The sequence below is a fragment of the Camellia sinensis genome, chromosome 12 (genome assembly GCF_055761805.1).
Source record: "Camellia sinensis isolate YWXY chromosome 12, ASM5576180v1, whole genome shotgun sequence".
Taxonomy (NCBI): Eukaryota; Viridiplantae; Streptophyta; class Magnoliopsida; order Ericales; family Theaceae; genus Camellia; species Camellia sinensis.
The window spans coordinates 117,660,740-117,680,910 of NC_138972.1; the positions used below are offsets into that span (position 1 = coordinate 117,660,740).

Genomic DNA, 20,171 nt, shown 5'->3' on the forward strand with positions numbered 1-20,171 from the left:
CGAAATGAGACGTGTATGTGACGTCTAAGGGCTAATTTCAGGATGTTTTGAAAAATATATTAAAAGTTAATTTTTTGATTTTTTTTTAAAAATATATATAAAAAAATAAAAAAAGTATATGATTTAAAAAAATTAAAAAGTCAATCTTCCCAAAATGGGCCTTAATGAGTCCTCTGAAAGTTGTCTTAAATAGGAAAAATTATTTGGTGGCCTAAAATATTGCTCTACATTATTTATTTAAATATAAGTATTTAATTATCTCTTAAAAGGAAATAAAAAAAATAATAAATCCCATTAATTTCAAAAATAATAATTATGTTAGACACCATATAATGAAGCAATTTGACAACTTGATAAAAAGTCAGCTTTTGGACTTTTTATCAAATTTTTCCAAAAAAGTCACAAAAAAAAAAAAAAAAAAACTACCAAAAAAGCCAACAAAAAAAATTAAAAAGCCAACTTTTTTATCAATTTTTCAAAACACCCCAATATTGCCTCGTGAACAAAGAATGGTTTTCCCTTCAATAGATAATAGGAGTACACAAAGATGCGTGATGACTAAACTTTCTTAGCTCATTCTTAGAAATTGGCCCATTACCGATTATTTAAAAGACACTTGGCTTGTTTTTGGTTTTTAAAAAATTTTATTTTCTTGTTTTTGGTATTTTTTTTTGTTTTCATTGAATTTTTTAAGTAATTTTTTTAAATTTTTAGACACACCTAACATAAATAGTATAATTTTTGTAAAAAAAAACTTTTAAAAATTCACTAAATATCAAAAATATAAAAAAAAATATATAGGAATTCAGTATATTTTTGATATTTTTAAGTATTTTTTAAAATATTTTTCACAAATTTTTTACTTTTTAAATAAATTTAAATAAGATGCATCTAAAAAATTAAAAAATATTTAAAATTTTAAAAATATTTACTAAAAATAAAAAAATATAAAAAATAAAAAATTCAAATAGAAGTGATTGAGACCCCCTCAATCACCAACCCCTACCATCCCCACACGTGAGGATTGGTGATTAAAAAAAAAAAAAAAAAAAAAAAAAAAAAAACTCTGGCCAATCAAAGGCTTGAGGAGTCGTGGAGTCACCCGTGAAAGAGGTCCGGATCATTTTAGAAATTCAAATTTTAAAAAATTTAATTTAAAAAATTCTAATCAAACACACATTGATTTGATATTTTCCCAATAACTTTTTCGGAATGAGACGTGCGTGCGACTTAACACCAACTTTAATCAGAAACTTGTCTTCAATAAGGGTGAACCTTTATTATCTCATTCTTAGAAATTAACTCATAATACTTACTTAAAAAGAGTATTGATTTGATATTTTTCTCCATAGTTTTTCCGTTTAATCGGTCACGGGAAAGTCGTCTTCATAGGGTCCACGTGCAAAGACACGTGATGATTACCGGAAAGTCATCTTACGGAGTAATACTAAAAAGTTATGATTGCGTTTGGTAGAATTTTATAATTATAATTTGATAATAGAGTTATATTTTGAATTTGTGAGTTTTGAAGTTATGATTTGAATGTCAAAAATTTATTTGGTAATGAGTTTTAAAAAGAGTTTGAATTGAATGATGTGACATATAATATTAAAAAGTGAGTGTTTTGAAAAGTGAGTATGAAATTAATTTTCTAAAGTTATAACCAAATAATACACTCAAACTAAAGGGTAGAATTAAATTTCAAAAGTTTTACCAAACAGAACCTAAATATTTTATTAATATTTTTATTAAATATTTCACATAAACATAAAATTTACATAAAATTCACTTAATGTGAGTTTTACAATTATGTGAAATATTTGATAAAAATATTTAACATCTTTCTTAATTTAGCCTCCGTTTGGCAAGGGCTTTTTCAGGTTTTTTTGGTTATTTTAGCCACAAAAAACAAAATAGGCTATTTTAGCCATAACAAACAAAACATCACATCCAACCCATAATCATTACATTCTTCTCTCACAAAAAAAGTCAAAAAAGTCAAAAAACCAAAAAGTCCTTCCCAAACTAAGCTTTTTAACCCAAGCTAAAATAGCTAAAAAAGCCAAAAAACTAAAAAATCAACCCACTTTCCAAACGGAGGGTTAATCAGCCATTGGAAAGTCGTCTTCATGGGATACTTCTGCAAAGACGCATGATGACTAAACTTTGTTTTAGAGAATTCACGATGAAATGATTAAAATTATTTATTAAAATGTGTGCAATATGAAAAAAAAAAAAAGAGAATTTTTTTATGTTTTAAAAGATTTATTAGTTTGGTGGGTTAGTGATGGTATAATGAATATGTTAAATAATATAAATATATATATTATATATAAAAACGATAATAAAAGTGTAATTTTTTATTTTTTTTTTCTCTCTTCTCTCTCTTTTCTTTATGCCAATTGTGCTGCCAACTCTGCCACATCATAGTTGGGATACAAAGTAGGGCTAAGCATAAGATTATTCAACCCGTACAATCTGTCATATCCGAACTGACCCACACACATATGAACAATTTCGCAAACACAATAAGGTTGGATGCGGTTTGAAATATAATATTTTTTCAGATTGCGGGTGGATTGCGAGTTTTAATCACACCCGTCACAACCCCCCCCCCCCACTTGCAAATTTATTTATTTATTTTTAAACTAGACTATTCATCTATCCTAGACATTTTTGCCCAAATAAACCAAACCCTAATCTCTCAAAACATCTATACAGCTCTCTTCCCATCTCACTCTCTCTCGTTTTTCATCTGCGCAACTCTCTTCTCAATGCATCGATCGACCTTTGCAAGATTGACTCTCTCTCTCTCCGTCAACTCTCAAGTAAGCGTCTCTCTGTTTGTCTGTTTGTTTCTCTCTCTTCTCTCTCTCTCTCTTTCTTCTCTATCTCTGATTTTTTTTAGGCAATCAGATTTGTTTCTTTCTGTGCGCAGCCTCTCTTCTAAACTCACTCTCTCTCGTTCTTTCCTCTCTCTCTCTCTCTCTCTCTCTCTCTCTCTCTCTCTCTCTCTCTCTCTGTGGCGACTAACGAAGCGACCGATAGACCTTCGATCGACTCTCTCTCTGTGGCAACTCTCAGGTAAGCGTCTCTCTGTTTTTGTCTCTCTCTCTCTCTCTCCCCAATCTTTATTTATTTTTTTTTAGGCAATTAGATCTGTCTGTCTTTCTTTCTCTCTCTCTCTCTCTCTTCTCAATCTCTGAATTTTTTTTTTATGTAATCAAATCTGTAGTAGCAGATCTCTAAGTTTATTTGTTTATTTATTTTTTATGCAATCAAATCTCTAGTAAGGGAACCCATCTCCAACAGTTTTAGCTAAAAGAACTAGTTAAAAAGTACATTTTTTTTTAAAACTAGCTATTTCTTCATATAGTTCTCCCACAATGCTTTCTATTTTGTCCTTAATCCTTTATCTGAATCAAGATTCTGTTTGTGTGACTGAGATTTTGTTTCAATGGTGATTAAGATTTTGGATTAAGATTCTTTCTCTCAATGGTGATTAAGATTCTTCATAGACTTGTTTATATTATAAAAAAATTAGAAATGGAAATTGAATCTGTTATTGAATGTTAATTGAATCTGTTTAGATTATGTTTAATTGAATCTAAAATTGAATATGTTTAGATTCTTCATAGACTTGTACAGAACATTATTTAATTTTAATTGTTTTTTTTTTTAATTTTTTTTTTTGGAGTTTTCTATTATTAAATTTTATTTAGAGGGTGATGTGGTGGGTGGGTTGATCTTTGTACTTAGGGGAAATTGAATTCGTTAATTACTGAATTTATTTTTTAGATGGGAAATTGAATCTGTTAATTACTTTTTGATATTATATTTATCATTTAGCTCTTCTTTAATTTTCATTCTAATTTTTGTAGTCCAGGTTAAATGGAGGATAGTGTTGAATCTCCCACAATAAATCTTTTACCTCTGAAATTCTCTAATTTTCAAATGAATCTCTCCTTAGCCGAACCCGAACCTAAGCCTCCTAGACCCCAAAGACATTTTTCATATATTCAACACATTTTCTTATCATATTGAGATGCAATATATATAAATTTGTTTATTTTTTTCATTACTTTATTCTTTTACAGTTTTTTTGTCAAAGGAATTATGAAAATTGAAGATTAAAGTCTATATTTTTTAGTTTGTTTTTGTGCAAGGTTCATCAACCAAATGCATGGAATTGGAATTTTTGAAAGTTGGATGTAATTCATGATGGAGTTTAAGATCTTGCAAATGTTTTTATTTTATTTAATGAGTTTAAATTGAATGAAGTTTGACAACAAACTTTTTTTTTTTTTTAATTGCATTTTGGATGAATGTAAAAGTTAATGAAAAATTACTTTTAGGTAAGCTTAGGATTTTGAATGATTTTACTTTAATTGTATTGTTGGGTAGTAGATAGTAAATGAGATTGATGATCTAGTTTAGGATTTTGAAAGATGTGCTTGTGTTAGTTTATGATTTGATTTAGGATTTTGAATGGTTTGTTTGTGTTAAGAATTGATTTTGTTATGTTTTTAATTTTATAAGTTTTAATTCATTAATTATTAGTGTTGGAGCATTTTAGAAAATTGGGAGAAAAGGGCCCAAAATAAATATTTATAAAATGCGAAAAAAAAGGCTCAAAAATAAATTTTTAAAGAAAAAAGTCCAATCCGCAAACAGTTTGCAACCGCTCGCACATCCACGAACCCTATCTGCACAAACCACAAACCGCACTGTGTGTGGTTGCGGGTTGACTTTTTCCCAAACCTCACAGATGTGGGTGGGTCCAAACCGATCCACAAACTATCCAAATCCGAACCGCGACCACCTCTAATACAAACCTAGACACCTCTCTCTTTCTCAACCTCTCCCTCTCATTGGCTATAGTGTTGGCTATAGATAGCCAACAATTTAACAGTTAATAAAGTCTCAATTTGAAAATTTGACTGAAAGTCAAAAGTTAATTTTTAATGGGTAAATTACAAATACACTCTTTGAGGTTTGCTTAAAATACGAATTGGCTCCTGTGGTTTAGAAAATTACAAATATAGCTCTTAGAATTTTTTATTTAACAGAATTAATTCAAAAAGTAAGATTTCTAATTGTTCACCTATACAATAATAAAATTATTTGAATTATTAATTGAAATAAAATTTTAACATTATTAAAAACTGTTAATTAACTTGATGATTTATTAATAAAATGATCTATTTGTTATGAAATAAGAAACCTTAGGGGCCATGATGTAATATCCAGAACCACAGGGGTAATTTGTAATTTAAGTAAACCTTAGGGGGTGTGTTTGTAATTTACCCATTTTTAATCTATTTTGAATCATATTATTTTTTTTAGACATTTTTTTAAAAATAGTAAAAATAAGAAATTAAAAAATCAACTTTTAATCAACTTTTCAAAATAACCGAAAGTTAGCAAACACTAACACATCCCTTAATAGCTCTATTGAAGTATCATTTGGGCCTTTCGCTAGCAAAATTTTAATGACGGACACTAAGATACCCCTCTTATCTCATTCTTAAAATAATAATACTATATACATTAATTGATATATTAATTAATATACCAACAGATGATGTGAGACAATTTTAGAAGTTTTGAATCTTTGTAAATTGTATAATGGATAGAGTTATAGTTTTAAAATTATAATATCATAATTCTATTGGTACACTAATTAGTATACCAATTGGTGCATGTATTCTTAAAAATTGACTCATTACTAAATATTTAAAAAATTTAAAGTACAAATCTAAAAGAAAAAAATATTTAAAGTATTATCAAACATTATTTACATAATGTTTAGCCAGAGATCACTTATATGTGGTTAGGCCATTACTTACATAATTTTTTAAATAAATTAGATAGTTAAATGGGGATCAGTTTATTACTATGGACCTATAGTGTTAGATTCAATGGTTTTTTTTTTTTTTGGAAATAATGACATGATTGATGAAATTATTTGATGAAAATGATAAATTATTATTTTGAAAGATTTTTTTTCCCTCTATTGTTGCTAGATCTCTATCAGATCACTGCCAGCTATGTAGGAACCCACATTTTATGTCTTCGTCATGTTCATGAGCATCTGTATGATTATGGCTTGTTAAGTTTGCATGTGTATGTTTGTGACTTGTTTCGCTTAAGCGAGTGTGATCCATGCCTTGTTTTGAAGCCTTGTGATTTGTCTAAGTGTAGTGTGCTTGTCTTGTTCCTTCCTTGATGTGAAACTTAGGACACGCCTTGCCTGAGTTATGCTAGCCGATGTTATTCCAAGCCTAGGTTACGTTACGCCTAGATCATTCCAAGCCGAGGTCATCCTCAGTCTAGAAGTATCTTGGAACCCCTTGTTGACCTCCGTCCTCGCCTTGACACATTAGCCGAGATGTTACCTTGCACCCAAGTGATCTCGTCCTGGAGTGGTATAACCTAGACCGAGGTGTGGCGCATCTAGGCCAAGATGTGGCACAGCTTAGTCAAGTGTTGTCCTTCCTGGCCGGGGTCATTGTCACCTTAGTTGCCGAAGTCCTTTTGTTAGCCGATGTCACCCCTTGCCGGAGTGCCATTCCGTGTAGCTTGTTAAATACGCCTTGTTATTAGCCGATGTCATTGCCTCGTCAGAGAGCCCATACCGCTTTACTTGTTGAACACCCTTCCACCATGCTTTGTCTGGTCTGTCAGCCACCTTTTCAGGGAAAACCCAACCAGTCGCCGCCACGTGTCTCAGCAGAGGGTTAACCCCAGAACCGGGTAAAGAAAACTATCATTTGATATCATAACCTTGCCTTGTAGAGAGAGAAACTCTAGGAGGAAGAAGGAGTTTTAGAGTGAGGAAGTAGATCTTCAAGCTTGATTCCTAGAGATCGAACCGTTAGATCCGTGTTCTAAGGTTAGATTCTTGATCTGCTCATGATGTTCTTTATGTTCATGTTATTGCACTGCATGATCGGATATGATTTGTAAGCCATGCATTGTTTTGAAGTTCGGATTTAGAAAGAGAAAATGACATTCATGTGTTCTTCAAGAAAGTCTTGTTTTGATCCGAAAGCTTGCATAAAGAATCGTGTTTTTGTGTTTATTTCCGCAAGAACTTCAAGTACGGGTACCCAGGTCCATGTTTTCAAACTCATAGCATGAAAATCCCAGATTTGTGATGACAGATTGTGATTGAACATTCATATTTTTTCATGTTTTCACACTCATGTTCTTCATGTTCATCAGCAGAGGGAAACCCAGAGTTTCCCGACCTCTTTTCCTTGCATGTGGCCCTCGGGAACACACCTCGGCAAGGAGGTGTGGAACCTCGGCCTAGACCTGGTTAGTGCCCAGCATGCTTTTTCGAGATCATTTGCATACATAAGAGACTTGTTTGAAAGTGCATTCAATAGGCTTTGCCCTGTGTTTGTAGGACTTGGGCTTGTCTCGACCCCGACGTGTGAAGAACTATGTGAGTGGTATTTTTAATAAAGCTATGTTACACTTGATTTCATAAATCTCGTCTTGCCTTGTTTTGAAAAGTACTTGATCTAGCATGAATGACTATCCCTACTTGTATATTAAGCACTATCTTGTGTTGATGACATTTCTTGAAAGTCCTTAGTTGCAGGGGACTATAATGCAACTGCACTCTTGTCTTGAAAGTCCTTAGTTGCAGGGGACTATAATGCAACTGCACTCTTGTCTTGAAAGTCCTTAGTTGCAGGGGACTATAATGCAACTGCACTCTTGTCTTGAAAGTCCTTAGCTGCAGGGGACTATAATGCAACTGCACTCTTGTATTGGAATGTCATCACCCCCTTGTATTAAGTAGATGTAATAACATCCAAGGAACTTGAAAGGCCGGCAATGAACTTGATTTCCCCCTTGATTGTAAAGTATGCTATGTATTGTTTTGAAAGAAATCTTGGATATCAATCATGCAAAACCTTTATTTCTAATATCATTCACTGAGTATCCAAGCTCACCCTCTCTATATATATGTAGGTGATGAGCAAGAAGGCAATGAGGCCTAGACGTGTAGCCGATGTGTTTTTGGGTGCATTGCCGACGTGTTTTGGATTAGTATTTTGTACCATCTTGAAGATTATGCTTCTTAGCCTATATTTCATGTGTACTTGTATATGTCGGCTTGAGAAGCCTTTTGGTCAAGATGTATTTTGTATCTCATTCCCTTATTGTATCTAAGTTGTAAGACTTTGTAAAAATGTATGTCATTTCATTGGACTTAAGCACGGCTCTCATGGACTATTTAGATTCTGCATATATATATGTTGCTTCCGCACTTGTAAGCCCCATATTTTATACTCTGATTGTGTGTGATTCTTGTAAGTCGGCCTTCGGTAATCTCGGATTACTGGCCATCACGGCACCAAACTACTAGGGGCGGTTTGGGGGCGTGACAAGCTAGAAGAATCAATGGAAAATGACAGGAAAGTCACCTAAAAAATGGTTGAAAAAGTTGTTGACGGCAGCAATGGGTGGTGATGATTTTGATATGAACAAATAAACAGATTAAATGGACAGATAAGTGACACATAAATAAATAGATAATGACACGTGAACAAATAAGCAAACAAATAGATGATATATGAATAGATAGATGATGTGGACATAAGACAAATAAATAGATATATTATAATCTTTCAAATTGTTTCACTACAAAAAAAAAAGTGTTTTTTGCGACGGCAAAACACCGTCGAAAATGGTCCATACGCCGTCTCTAATACTTTTTGCGACGGTAATTTGGCTTTTTGCGATGGCAAGTGGGGGTCGCGACAAAGGGGGTTACAAAAGGGCTTTAGCGACAGTAAGTGCCGTCGCCATTGTTTTTTGCGACGAGAGACTGCCTTTTTTGCGACGGCAATGTTCTGTCGCCAATAATGGAAGAAAATCTAAGTTTCTGAGACGGTACAGTATTTCCGTCGCTAAAATGGGTTTTTTGAGACGGCCAGAATGCTGTCGCTAAAAGTGTCGTACCTGATAACTATTGCCGACGGCAACCTGAGCCGTCGCTAAAGGTTTTATTTTCAATTACATTCCATAGCTTTTGCGACAGTATGGCTGCCGTCGCAAAAGCCTAGTACAATTTTTTTTGCGACGGGTTGTTATGCCGTCTCAAAAAAAAAAACCTACTGGGAAATTATTAAAAAAATTAAAATAACCTGTATTAAATGAAAAATAACTATAAAAAAATCCAAAAATTACATAATAATATAAATACATACATAAACAAAAGTTGACAAATAATGAAAATTCATAATGTTGTTCCATTCATAACAATACATAAATAAAAATTCATAACAATAAAAATTATGCCACTACATAATGTTGCATACTACATACATAATGTTGTTCACAAATTTAAATAACATAAATCAAAATCAAAACCAAAAGTTTTCGTCTTGATTCTTTCGTGGGTTACAAAAACAAAAGTTGGTCATAATCTTTATACGCCCGCATTCCACAAGAAGCAAACTGCTACTCAGGAAATATCTGAAAAAAAATAAGATAAAAATAATTAATAACCATATAATGGTGTTAATATTTTAATTACAGAAAAATATAAAAAAAAATTGACTACTATATAATTAGAAAGATAGTTTAGTAAATAATTTTGACTAGACCGAAATCCAACTCTAACTCCCAAACCGGGAACCCGATTCGAGCCCCGTCTTCTCCCACAAGTCTCTCGTGCATAGGCAGTCGCGTGTGCCAAGTTTCGTGCTAAACCGACGTCGTTTGGTGATTTTGGAGCATTAACGCCTCGAATTCAAGTTTTTTAAGGAATTAGTTTGCCTAAAGTGAAATCCGGCTCTAACTCCCAAACCGGGAACCCGATTCGAGCCCCGTCTTCTCCCACAAGTCTCTCGTGCATAGGCGGTCGTGTGTGCCAAGTTTCGTGCTAAATCGACGTCGTTTGGTGATTTTGGGGCGTTAACACCTCGAATTCAAGTTTTTTAAAGAAGTAGTTTACCTAAAGTGAAATCCGGCTCTAACTCCCAAACCGGGAACCCGATTCGAGCCCCGTCTTCTCCCACAAGTCTCTCATGCCTAGGCGGTCGTGTGTGCCAAGTTTCGTGCTAAACCGACGCCGTTTGGTGATTTTAGGGTGTTAACACCTCGAATTCAAGTTTCTTAAGGAAGTAGTTTCCCTAAAGTGAAATCCGGCTCTAACTCCCAAACCGGGAACCCGATTCGAGCCCCATCTTCTCCCACAAGTCTCTCGTTCCTAGGCGGTCGTGTGTGCCAAGTTTCGTGCTAAACCGACGCCGTTTGGTGATTTTGGGGCGTTAACACCTCGAATTCAAGTTTCTTAAGGAAGTAGTTTACCTAAAGTGAAATCCGACTCTAACTCTCAAACCGGGAACCCGATTCGAACCCCGTCTTCTCCCACAAGTCTCTCGTGCCTAGGCGGTCGCATGTGCCAAGTTTCATGCTAAACCGACGTCGTTTGGTGATTTTGGAGTATTAACGCCTCGAATTCAAGTTTCTTAAGGAACTAGTTTGCCTAAAGTGAAATCCGGCTCTAACTCCCAAACCGGGAACCCGATTCGAGCCCCGTCTTCTCCCACAAGTCTCTCATGCCTAGGCGGTCGCGTGTGCCAAGTTTCATGCTAAACCGACGTCGTTTGGTGATTTTGGAGCATTAACGCCTCGAATTCATGTTTTTTAAGGAACTAGTTTTCCTAAAGTGAAATCCGGCTCTAACTCCCAAACCGGGAACCCGATTCGAGCCCCATCTTCTCCCACAAGTCTCTCGTGCCTAGGCGGTCGCGTGTGCCAAGTTTCGTGCTAAACCAACGTCGTTTGGTGATTTTGGAGCATTAACGCCTCGAATTCAAGTTTCTTAAGGAACTAGTTTGCCTAAAGTGAAATCCGGCTCTAACTCCCAAACCGGGAACCCGATTCGAGCCCCGTCTTCTCCCACAAGTCTCTCATGCCTAGGAGGTCGTGTGTGCGAAGTTTCGTGCTAAACCGACGTCGTTTGGTGATTTTGGGGCGTTAACACCTCGAATTCAAGTTTCTTAAGGAAGTAGTTTACCTAAAGTGAAATCCGGCTCTAACTCCCAAACTGGGAACCCGATTCGAGCCCCGTCTTCTCCCACAAGTCTCTCGTGCCTAGGAGGTCATGTGTGCGAAGTTTCGTGCTAAACCGACGCCGTTTGGTGATTTTGGGGCGTTAACACCTCGAATTCAAGTTTCTTAAGGAAGTAGTTTCCCTAAAGTGAAATCCGGCTCTAACTCCCAAACCAGGAACCCGATTCGAGCCCCGTCTTCTCCTACAAGTCTCTCGTGCCTAGGTGGTCATGTGTGCCAAGTTTCGTACTAAATCCGGCTCTAACTAGTCCCGTCTTCTCCCACAAGTCTCTTAACTTAGAATGTAAGGAATGCAAAGATACATTTTATACCTGATCTTCTGGTGGTGGTGTATATGGATTCTCGTCTTCTGCAGATTCCCTAAATGCCCGGTGGCCACTCGATGCATCAGGAACCTATGTTAGTCAATGCATAATGTGTTAATCATATTCAAATTTTATACATAATCTTGAGTGACAATTGAACTATCAAACAATTTCATTTATATGGAACCTGTCTGTTGGGATCTACACTCGCCCCCTGTGACACAAGGGCCATCATCTCAGCTCTCATCTGCTGTAAATGTGTAGAGAACTCTGCTCGCAGCTCCTCCCTCAACTCATCCCTTAGCTCTGCACGAACCTGCTGCGTGATCTGATCAATAGTCGATGGCTGGGGTGTTGATTGTGATGGCCCAGCACCATCTTTATACACCGCTCTCCGAGGCACAATTCTCCCGTATGTGCGACAATATCCATGTCCGTCATGACCTATCAACTCATGGAAAATGGCATTCCTAGCCTCCAAAGTCCGACCATCCTCAGGTAGCATAGAGAGTTGACGATTAAACTCATCTTGTATTGAATAAGACATACAAGTATATGCCAAATTAAGATGGTTGACACACAAAAAATAAACTTTAAATATAATCAAAGGTGTTTGGAAACTACCAAGATCTGGATAACCTCTGGGTCATCTACTCTACATGTCATAAGCCAAACATTCATCTTATCAGTAGACTCCCCCTTACTGGTCATCTACATTTTTTTAGAAATATGAAAATTAGAATCCAAATAATTTACAAATATACAATGTTTATTTATATACAAAAATAAAACAATAAAATGTAAATCTCATGCCGTATCTGAGAGAAAGTAGTACGCCCTGTAGTATGAGCTATGCCGTGAGCTCGCCGATTTTTAGCGTTCCTACTTGCAATTTTCTATAACAGGTTCAACAAATGTAAGTATGTAAATATGATTTGTATGTTTACATATCATAAATATTACTTATTTGTATACCTCAGCATCGGAAGTACGCCAATACTCCACAAGTTGTTCCCACTGGCTTGGCACAATGTGCATAGGAACATCATCCTTCAGATTAGGATCAGAACTTCTAGGCTTGAAATACTTAGCCTTAATCTTGTTCTTGTGATCCTTCCATATGCCGTTGTAGTTTTTCATGCAGATTGGCTTGTACTCCTCTGGACATATATTCAAATTGTCCTATAAAACACAATTTCAAAGTTTAAGGCAAAGTATAACACAAATTTGGAAATCGAATTTGTGGAAAAAAAATATACTTTTACCTTCACATCCTTCCAGATAGCATCAACAATATCATCAGGCACATTGTTCCAGTCAAGAAAAGTACGAGGAACATTGTTACCATTCCGCACAATAATGCCAAGTTGAGTAGTTAACTTAGCCACGTTATCCCCTATTGGACAGTAATTTTCATCAAATTGTATGTCCATCTTTTTACCAGTACCCCACTCTTTAATGCCCTTGGCACATCCTCTACCACGCCTAATCGAGGTTGATGAAGAACTAACATGACCAGCGAGATACAACAACAATAAACATTATGCAATGGTAATAAACAAATGCAAATTTAAATAATGTGAATACAAATCATATCAAATAAACCTGAGGTGGGCTGTGAAGAAGTTGAAGGGTCTGCAAAATACAATGAGAATAAACAAGTTATATATAATGAGCATAAATAAATGTATGTGTAAATAATTTTTATACAAATCAAAGCAAATTTATATACCTGCAGATGGCTCATAAGCTGATGATGATAACTGCTGTGGTGCCACCAATGGTGGACGCACCGATGGTAGGCATGGAGGCTGAGTACATGGTAGTTGCTGTGGTGCCACTGATGGTGGTCGATATGGTGGTACTAATGGCCCTTCAGATGGTGGTGGCACTAATGGCCCCTCCGATGGTGGCCGATGTGATGCCTCCTCTGATGGTGGTGCTACTGATGTCCTGTTATGTAGCACATCAGACATCATGCGCCGGGGATGATCAGGCTTCCTCTTCCTTCCCATAATAATCTGCAAGCAATATAACATTAATTGACATTAGAAACATAGACAATGGTTTGTCATCAACTATAATATGACATTAATTAAACTAATACAATTACAAAGACAAAATAAATTAAGAAATTGATGATTAACTACAACCTTGGCCTTAATTGAATTACTAATGTTGATTAAATATCAGCCTATTTGAACATCAACTGTTTCCCCTTCTGCAGCTTCCCTCACCCAACCAACTTCTTCATCACGAAGCATTATATTTTCTTCCAATTGTTGGCTCATGTATGGCTCGATTTGTGGATCAGTCGAACTCATGTCAAATAAACCTCTTTGAGACATCTTCACCACGACTTGCCAGTCTGGTTGTAACGGGTCTGCAACATACCAAACTTGCTCTGCTTGGGACGCCAAGATGAAAGGTTCATTAGTAATTCGATCATCTCGGTACAACAAATGATTGAAGTTCACCAATGTGAAATTGAAGACATCTTCTTTCTTTCCGTGAATGTTGTCAATCCAATCACACTTAAACAACACATGTTTCTTCTCATTGGAATATCGAATCTCAACAATATCTGTCAATTGTCCATAATAGTACGCAGACCCCACACGAGGATTCTTGTCTTTTCGACTAGCATAACTTATGGTATCTGCCTTCAAAGCTACACCATAATTTTGTGTGGCTCGACGATCATCCATGGCCTTTACTCGATACCGAAACCCATTCAGTATATACCCGTTGAACCTCCTTGCCAGGTTATGAGGACCATTTGCCAATAGAATAATCTCTTCAGAAAATATGACATCAGTAGTCTTTCGCAAAGTTTGGACCTATTTAACACGAAAATGTAAAATTTGAAATGCAGATCGACTTAAGTAACTAGAATCTATAGAGTTAAATACATACATGTTCCTTGAACCAAATGTGAAAAGTTTCAAAATGTTCACGCCGAAGTTGATGATCGTCGACACGAGGCATTTTGAGCTTAAGTACTTCAAGGTGTTTGCTGTGTAGATTGAAATTTTAGCAATACAAAAAATTTAGTTGAAAATTCAATAAAACATAATAAAATATTGAGTGAGTGACTTAACCTACTTTATGAATGGTTGAACCGCGCTTGTATTGAATAAGATGTACCGATGAGCTTGTACCCAAGAGGTATTATCAAGATAAAAGCTTGTGTTTTCACCAATAGCATGACCCAAATTATCAGCACCACTATAGTTCCTCACAGGTCGACTAGATTTGGTTTCCACATCATTGAGATATTGTGCGCAAAAATTCATGCATTCTTCCATAAGATATCCTTTAGCAATTGATCCTTCAGGATGAGCTCTATTACGCACGTATTGCTTCAAAGTAAGAAGATACCTCTCAATTGGATACATCCATCGAAACTGAATCGATCCACCCAATAAGGCTTCATCAGCTAGATGTATAGGCAAGTGCTCCATTATATCAAAAAAACTCGGAGGAAATATTTTCTCTAGATGAGAAAGTGTTATAGCGATATGATCTTGAATATATTGCAAATCCGTCGCACGATTCACTTTCGAACACAATTGTCTAAAGAAATTGCTCAATTCAATCAAGGGTTCAATTACATTCTTCGGTAACGATCTTCGAATAGCCAATGGAATAAGTTGTTGCATTAGAATATGACTATCGTGGCTCTTAAGACCCCCAATGCTTCTATCATGTAAGCGCACACGACGTGATATATTGGATGAATACCCGTCAGGAACTCTTACTTCCTTCAACACTTTCAAGAACAAATCTTTCTCATCCTTGGTCATCGTGAATTGTGCTGGTGGTAAATAGGCTTTATTCGACCCTCTTAACTGTAAATGTAGGGGTTTTCTAATATTCATATCTTGTAAATCACGCCGAGCATTAACACCATCCTTCGATTTTCCTGCAACCCCTAATATTGTCCACAACACATTGCCACAAACATTCTTCTCTATATGCATCACATCGAGGTTGTGTCTTATTAGATTGTGCTCCCAATATGGCAATTCATAAAAGATACTCTTTTTCTTCCAACTATGGGTGCGATGTCCGGCTTTCTCCTTCTCTACCTGTCTCCTATGCCTCTCCTTAAGGTCATCCCTCTTGTATTGGGTTAAAATACCCTCAAATTCTAATTGTAGCAACATCTCAGTTCCGAACAACAATTTTGGTTTGAGTCTAACTTCCCGACTACCATCAAATGATACTTTATCCTTCCGAAATTTATGGCCAGTATGTAAAAATCTGCGATGACCCAAGTATGATTGTTTCCTACTATGCTTCAACCAACACGATGTAGTTTGCTTATTGCAACAAGGACATGCATATTCGCCTTTAGTGCTCCATCCTGACAAGTTTGCATATGCAGGAAAATCACTAATTGTCCACAGTAAAGCTGCATGCATTTGAAACATTTGATTTGTTGATGCATCAAATGTTGACACACCCTCATTCCATAGTTCTTTCAACTCCTCAATCAACGGTTTCATATACACATCAATCTTGTCACCAGGTCTTTTCGGGCCATCAATAAGCACGGATAAAATTAGAAATGGTTGCTTCATGCACATCCATGGCGGCAAGTTGTATGGAATGAGCACAACAGGCCAAGTGCTATGAACTATGTTCATCATCCTGAATAGGTTAAAACCATCAGATGCTAAGCCAAGCCTTACACTTCGGCAATCATTACTAAAGTCAATATTCCGATGGTCAAAATCTTTCCATGCAAGGGAGTCAGCAGGATGCCTGAAGACACCATCATCAGTTCGTTCCTCTGCATGCCATCTCATGAACTTGGCCGTCTTGGATGGCATAAACAACCTCTGCAACCTTGGCTTTAAAGGAAAATACCTCATCTGTTTTGCAGCTATTTGTTTGCCACCTTTGTTAGGACCATTCGAACCACCATCACCATTTGATTTCCATCTAGAACTGTTGCATATGACACATTTATCAAGATTGGCGTCCTCGTTTTGAAACAACATGCAACTGTTCGGACATGCATCCCACGTCTCATACGTGAAGCCCAAATCTGTTGTGACCTTTTGAGCTTTATAATATGAGTCCGGGAGTTTCACACCCAACGGGAACGCCTCATTCAATAACTCAAGCAACATGCCAACAGACTTGTCTGTCCACTGATTAAGCACTTTCAAATGTAGAAGTCGAACAATGAATGACAAAGATGTGAACTTCTGACAACCCGGATACAATTCACTTTGTGCATCTTGAAGAAGTTTGAAATACTTTGCAGTCTCTGCATTTGGACCGAGCTGGGGTTCAGATGCATGGGGATCAGGCCCCTGTGGTTCATCACCCTCAACACTTGTACCGGCATGTGGATTTCCCATAGGCCCTTGTATCATTCCAATCATATCATCCCCAATGTCTAAATTAGTTAATGTTTTATTCTCTCGATTACTATGCGGAGATACGTAAGATTCCCCATGATTAATCCAATGTTTGTATTTTTTTTAAAAACCATTCAAAATCAGATGCTCCCGTACACCCTCTCGTACAAAATAGTATCGATTCTCACACTTCCTACACGGACAACTGATCATCGAACCTTCAACCGTATTGGTGTAGGCAAACACAAGGAATTCATCAATCCCATTAATGTATTTGCTCAACATCCTATTTGGAAAATCAATCCAACTCTTATCCATCATCTATACACATCCACAAAAATATCTCATCAAAGTAACTTTAAATATAATACCTACGTATTCATGTACCATGATACCTATCCGTCCAATTTCTCTCAAATAGGTAGGTGGTCTTATCCCAGTTAGTTATTTACCGATTTGATGGGAGAACATCAGTAGGGTAGAACTGCATACCATGTAGTAGCTACAATTTACAAACTATATGCAAATATTAGTTTTAATGCACTTCTATTCAATCCTAAAATACAAGCACAGAACTGCAAGGAACAAGATTGTGCTTCTAACCATTTCATCAATATGCTATTTTTTATCTAGAAAATCAAAAAGTTGAACTTGAACTTGAACTTGAACAACCATATACTAAACAAAGTATTTCAAGGTTCAGGAGCTACATCACAAATCCAACTCCACATGACAAGTATCAAACACTAGATCCTTACCTAATGACCACAATCAAGTAAACCCAATGCTGATCTTCAACAAAAAGTTGAAAATATATAGATATATATTCTGTTAGCATGAATCAAAATAATATGAATAGAAACTGGCATATTACAAGTTGGGAGAAAAAGAAGAATATTTGAATCCAACAGAGGCTCACCCAACCTGTCATAAGATTCCAAGTTTCAAATTCTTTCCCCAGATTTGAAAACTTCAAATTTAAAGAGAAAAACTTTGAATTCTTTATTAGCTGTTAATAGATTTTTCATGTTTTGTTTTTATTTTCTCACTAATTTTCCATAACAGTCTATATAACTTTAGCGCAAAGTAAATTATAATTTTTCAATTAAACCAGATAAATAGACAAACATCACTATAAAATCTACTTATCACCAACAAAATTTATAAGTAAAATCTTCTTATCACTAATTTATAATTTTTTGCAATATTACTGATTTACACAATGTATAGATTGCCGAATATACATAACTTCATCTCATTAGTACTTAAGTTACCATTACTCTTAGCCCAAAGAAAATAATGTATAACCTCATTTAGGTCTCAACCTATGATTGTTAGCTGTATCAAGTCTTTTTCAAATTTTCATACCAGAAGAAATTAACACAACACTGAGTAATGAATTCTTATGAGGCCTGCAACATGTAAACTGAAGAAATCCATACATTATGAGAGAGAGAGAGAGAGAGAGAGCATACGTAGAGAGAGCCGTTGTCGAATATACATTCATCTATATATATATATATATATATACAGAGAGAGAGAGAGAAAGAGAGAGCATACGCAGAGAGAGCCGTTGTCGTCGTCGCCGGAGCAACTAGAGCTGTTGTCGTCGCCAGACCAACCAGAGCCGTTGTCGTCGCTGCCGCACCGCCGTACCACCGCTAGAGAGAGCCGTTCGCCTTCGTAGCTCGTTTGAGGAATTTGGGGGAAAAAAAATGTTTCGAAGATTTAGGGATTTGGCTGAAATCATCGAGCGGCAAGATGAAAAGGAAGGGCGGGGGTAATTTTTTTTAAAAAAATTTTTGCGACGGTTCGTTTTACACCGTCGCCGATGGTTACTAATTACATCATAAAACGGCGCCGTTTTAATAAACCCCTTTTTGCGACAGAAGTTTGCCGTCACAAATGGCCACTGTTTGCGACAGTAAACATATGCCGTCTCAAAACTATTTTTTTTTTTTGCGACGGTAAAAAACGCCGTCGCTAATAATTCGACATTTACTAACTATCCGCGTGGTTTTATTACCGATGGGACAAACGCCGTCGCTAAATCCTTTATTTGCGATGGTATAAGTTGCCGTCGCAAAAAACCATTTTTTGCGACGGGAGGCGCACCGTCGCTATTGCTTCCGTGTTGTTTGACCCCTTTTCTTGTAGTGTTTTGTCCTTTTTATTTAGTTATAAATGAATAGAGTTTGAGACTATGGCCTTAAAATTTTAAAATCATACTCATGGCCCAATTTTCCTAAAAAATATATTGAGATTATAAATATGTTTTTATTTGTTTCTTATTGATAACCTTAGCCTCCGTCATTACCACTACAATGTTAAATAGGCCACAGCTTCTTTCTCGTCTAAATTGAACTGGAGCGTACTATTGGGTCTCTATAGGTCCATTACAGAATCCGCATCGATAATCCAAACGGTTTAATGTGTAAGACTCGTCAAATATTTCATTGCTGTAAAAAATCACATTAATCAGATATCAATAGCTACTAAAGTAGATCACGTTTGTAACATGATTTATGCAAGGATGAAATATTCGACAAGTCCTACATATTAAATGATTTGGATCATTAATGCAAACTTCATGATGGACCCACACGGAGAGAGGAACATCTCCCTTTTAATTACAATATTATTATTTTTTAATTTATTTTTATAGTAAATTTATTGTTAGAAAAATTGATAACTTCTAGTAAATAATAAAAAGCGAACTTTTTATTATAAAAAAGTCGAGGGGATTCCTTTTTTTTTAATAATAAAAAATAAATTTACTTACTTACTTTTTTTTTTAATTATTTAAACACTAGTCAAGAAGTGGCTCTTATTTTTTAGCTTTATATCCGTAAGGAAAAGTGTAGGAATCCACCCTTATTCACTAGGAAATTTTGGATAGATGGCCTACTTTGGAACATAGTTAAAAATTAAATTTTGATTTTTAATTTATTTTGAGTCATATTATTTTCTTGTATTTTTATAATTTTTTTCAAAAAATAAAAATAAAAAAAAAGTCAAAAAAAATCAATTTTTAAAATTTTTTCAAAAAACCAATATCTTCATTTGGCATGTTGGTTTTAGGGGTTAAAAGGTTAAAATAATCACAAAAAAACAAAATAGGCAAAAAAATTAATAAGACAAAATATCACATTTAAATTATAATCATTTCACTTTTCTTTTTTTTTTTCACAAAAGTTAAAAAAGTCAAACAAAAATGAGACTTTAGTATAAGCGGCCTCGTTTGGAAAGTAGCTTTTTTAGCTAAAAAGTCAAAAAGTTATTAAAAAAATCAAAAAGCCAACAATTTATATTAAAAAGTTGAGGACCTTTCTTAGGTGTGCCTTGCATATGGTATGTAAGGCACTTACACCTTTCTATTTTACCTTTA

At 35.5% G+C, this 20,171-nt stretch overlaps 2 protein-coding genes across 8 annotated transcripts in view; one reads left to right on the forward strand and one right to left on the reverse strand.

The window, feature by feature from the left end:
* The first annotated feature begins 2,668 nt into the window (after positions 1–2,668).
* Positions 2,669–20,171, forward strand: part of LOC114269095 (uncharacterized) — a 41,824-nt gene continuing 24,321 nt past the window's right edge. For 2 of the 7 annotated variants that reach the window (XM_082899675.1, XM_082899678.1), the window contains exons 1-2: positions 2,669–2,828; positions 3,039–3,084. The gene's annotated coding sequence lies outside the window, so the exon portion shown is untranslated. Of the gene's footprint in view, positions 3,085–20,171 lie in introns of all 7 variants that reach the window. The other 5 variants (XM_082899680.1, XM_082899677.1, XR_014347092.1 and 2 more) reach the window with 4 other exon arrangements.
* Positions 9,253–12,083, reverse strand: LOC145804732 (uncharacterized). Its single transcript, XM_082899672.1, has 3 exons — positions 11,596–12,083; positions 11,415–11,498; positions 9,253–9,498 (listed from the first exon to the last, which is right to left on the reverse strand). The coding sequence occupies exons 1-3, from the start codon at positions 11,953–11,955 to the stop codon at positions 9,484–9,486; spliced, it is 459 nt and encodes a 152-aa protein (XP_082755798.1). The 5' UTR covers positions 11,956–12,083; the 3' UTR covers positions 9,253–9,483.

Bases quoted from the DNA above. Each gene is read 5' to 3' on its own strand.
- LOC145804732 (XM_082899672.1), bottom strand. From the start codon at position 11,955: ATGTCTTATTCAATACAAGATGAGTTTAATCGTCAACTCTCTATGCTA. The intron at 11,499-11,595 runs GTTCCATATAAA...TGACTAACATAG, and splicing joins GTGTAGATCCCAACAGACAG to GTTCCTGATGCATCGAGTGG.